Here is a 2,329-nt window from a genome sequence, read left to right as displayed (position 1 = left end):
ACAGTATGTAGTGTAACAGTGTGTAGTGTAACAGTGTGTAGTGTAACAGTGTGTAGTGTAACAGTGTGTAGTGTAACAGTGTGTAGTGTAATAGTATGTAGTGTAACAGTATGTAGTGTAACAGTATGTAGTGTAACAGTATGTAGTGTAACAGTTAGTGTCAACAAATATGTTCTACATCTTGAACAACACTGGAAATGACAATAAATTGGTTAATGAGCCATGAATGTTTCCCATCCCAGGTGACCCGCTGGGCCGAGGGGCATTTGGTCAGGTGCTGGAGGCAGCTGCGTTTGGGATCGAGAAAGCGGCCACATGCACAACTGTTGCTGTCAAGATGCTGAAGGGTTAGTGTTTCTTTTTATTTTAGACAAACTACATGCACAGTGAAAACCTGTGAAAGCACAGACGTCTCTCACTGTGTCACAGACGGAGCCACCTGCAGTGAGTATCGTGCCTTGATGTCAGAACTGAAAATACTTATCCACATCGGACATCACCTMAATGTTGTCAATCTGCTTGGAGCGTGCACCAAACCTGGGGGTGAGTCATCATCATCTGTTTTGGCTCGAACATCTTTGTAATAATAAGTTATGTTATATCTTTCATTTTCTCCTTTTCTTCTTGCTTTTAAAAAAAATTCATCAGCTCTAAAGGGTAAATGGCTTGAACTTATATAGTGCTCTATCAAGTCCCTACAGACTCCAAAGTGCTTCACATGTCAACCATTCACCCGTTCAGGCACACATTCATACACTGATGGTGGTAAGCTGTTGTAGCCACCGGTGCCCTGGGGCACACTGAAGGAGTTTTGTTCCTGTTTCTTCATGTAGGACCGCTGATGGTCATTGTTGAGTACTGTAAAAATGGAAACCTCTCCAGCTACCTGAAGAGCAAGCGTGGAGAGTACAGTCCCTACAAGGTCAGTCAAATGAAACATTAATTCATTTCCTTAATATGATCACCCACAGCCCAGAAAGCCGACTACAGTCACAACACTACACAACATTCTCCATGACTCACTTCCTCACTTATATTAGAGTCCAAATAAATACTTACATCATGTGTGTGAATGTGTAAATAAATGAATGATTTGAAGTGTCTTAGCGTGTCCTAAAAACACTATACAGTATAAGACTGATGCGTCGTTATCATCAGTGTGCGTTGCCAATGCAATGCACACTATTGTGATTCGTTTCCCATCCAAGTCACCTTGCACTTTGGCACGCTTCTCCTCCTGCATGCTTTGTCCTAGAGCCGCCATTGTAATTTGTATCTGTTAATGTCCCATGCCAAATGATGGCTATGCCTTTTGGTGCTTGTACAACTTGTACTTTTTGAAATATTAATGTTTAAACTTTACTCCAAAAATCATATAATGGAGTCAATGGAGCCTTGTGTTGGTCCAATAATGCCCCCTGCTGTATCTACTCAACTTTGTACTGCACCATACTTTAATAATATTTAAACTCAGTAGTTCCGTGATTATTATACTACTATGATTGCCTTTTGTTGTTTTACTATAATATTGTCCTAATATTGCTCTATTGTTGTAATATGTTGCAGTTTTGTGAAAACGATTGCATTGGCAATGTTGCCTTTTCTGCACACATTGGAAAAACTCTCTGCCAGTGCACTTTGTCATGGATTCCATGATGTCATGGTGAAAACCATGTTGTTTCATGCAGGAGATCAGGATTCAGTCCCAGCTATGAATAAAAAATTTCAATAAAAAATACATATTGTCATATTTTCCACACAATTATCCTGATTACAAACACCTGCTGACTTGACAGGAACACATTGGTATTTGATTAGAAAACACATTTGGACTTGGTCACAGTTCATATATTGCGTGCCACAGGGAGCATTGCATTGGTCCAATACTGCCCTCTGCTTTATCTGCTAAGCTTGGTACTGCACCATAGAAAACACATTTGAACTTGGTCACAGTTCATTCTGCAGGTCCACTGCTGCAGGCAAAGGCATGCTACAAGGCAATGCACACTTGTTTTTACATCGTAAAAATCCATGTCTAGTTATTATTATTATTAAGGTCGTATTCGCACCAGGAAAGTCCTTTGGTCCGCTTGTTTGGTCCGGACCAAAAATGGACTTGATTTTTTTTCTTTTGGTGCGGTTTGCAGAATTTCATTTKTTAGCCCAAAATATATTTTTTAAGCAAACCAGATTGGAGTGGACCAGAATGGAGCAATGTGCACATTTCTGTGCTGCGCACCATGTCTTCACCTTCATCCAGGGGTGGAAAGTAAAAGGTTTCCCCACCAGCCACAGTGCCTGGTAGAAAAAGTTTTTTGTACCGACCACT

General features: G+C 40.6%; 1 protein-coding gene across 1 annotated transcript in view; it reads left to right on the top strand.

Moving 5' to 3' along the window:
* The window catches only part of kdr (kinase insert domain receptor (a type III receptor tyrosine kinase)), a gene marked incomplete at its 5' end in the record, with an annotated part of 24,127 nt that overhangs the window by 11,388 nt on the left and 10,410 nt on the right, over window positions 1–2,329 (top strand). The window contains 3 exon segments of the mRNA XM_014031618.1: window positions 243–347; window positions 430–543; window positions 834–922. Coding sequence (XP_013887072.1) covers window positions 243–347; window positions 430–543; window positions 834–922 — 308 coding nt within the window.

The sequence above is a fragment of the Austrofundulus limnaeus genome, unplaced genomic scaffold (genome assembly GCF_001266775.1).
Source record: "Austrofundulus limnaeus strain Quisiro unplaced genomic scaffold, Austrofundulus_limnaeus-1.0 Scaffold1283, whole genome shotgun sequence".
NCBI classification, from domain to species: Eukaryota; Metazoa; Chordata; class Actinopteri; order Cyprinodontiformes; family Rivulidae; genus Austrofundulus; species Austrofundulus limnaeus.
The sequence above is the reverse complement of the archived record's forward strand: the minus strand, read 5'-3'. Positions and strand labels throughout refer to the sequence as shown.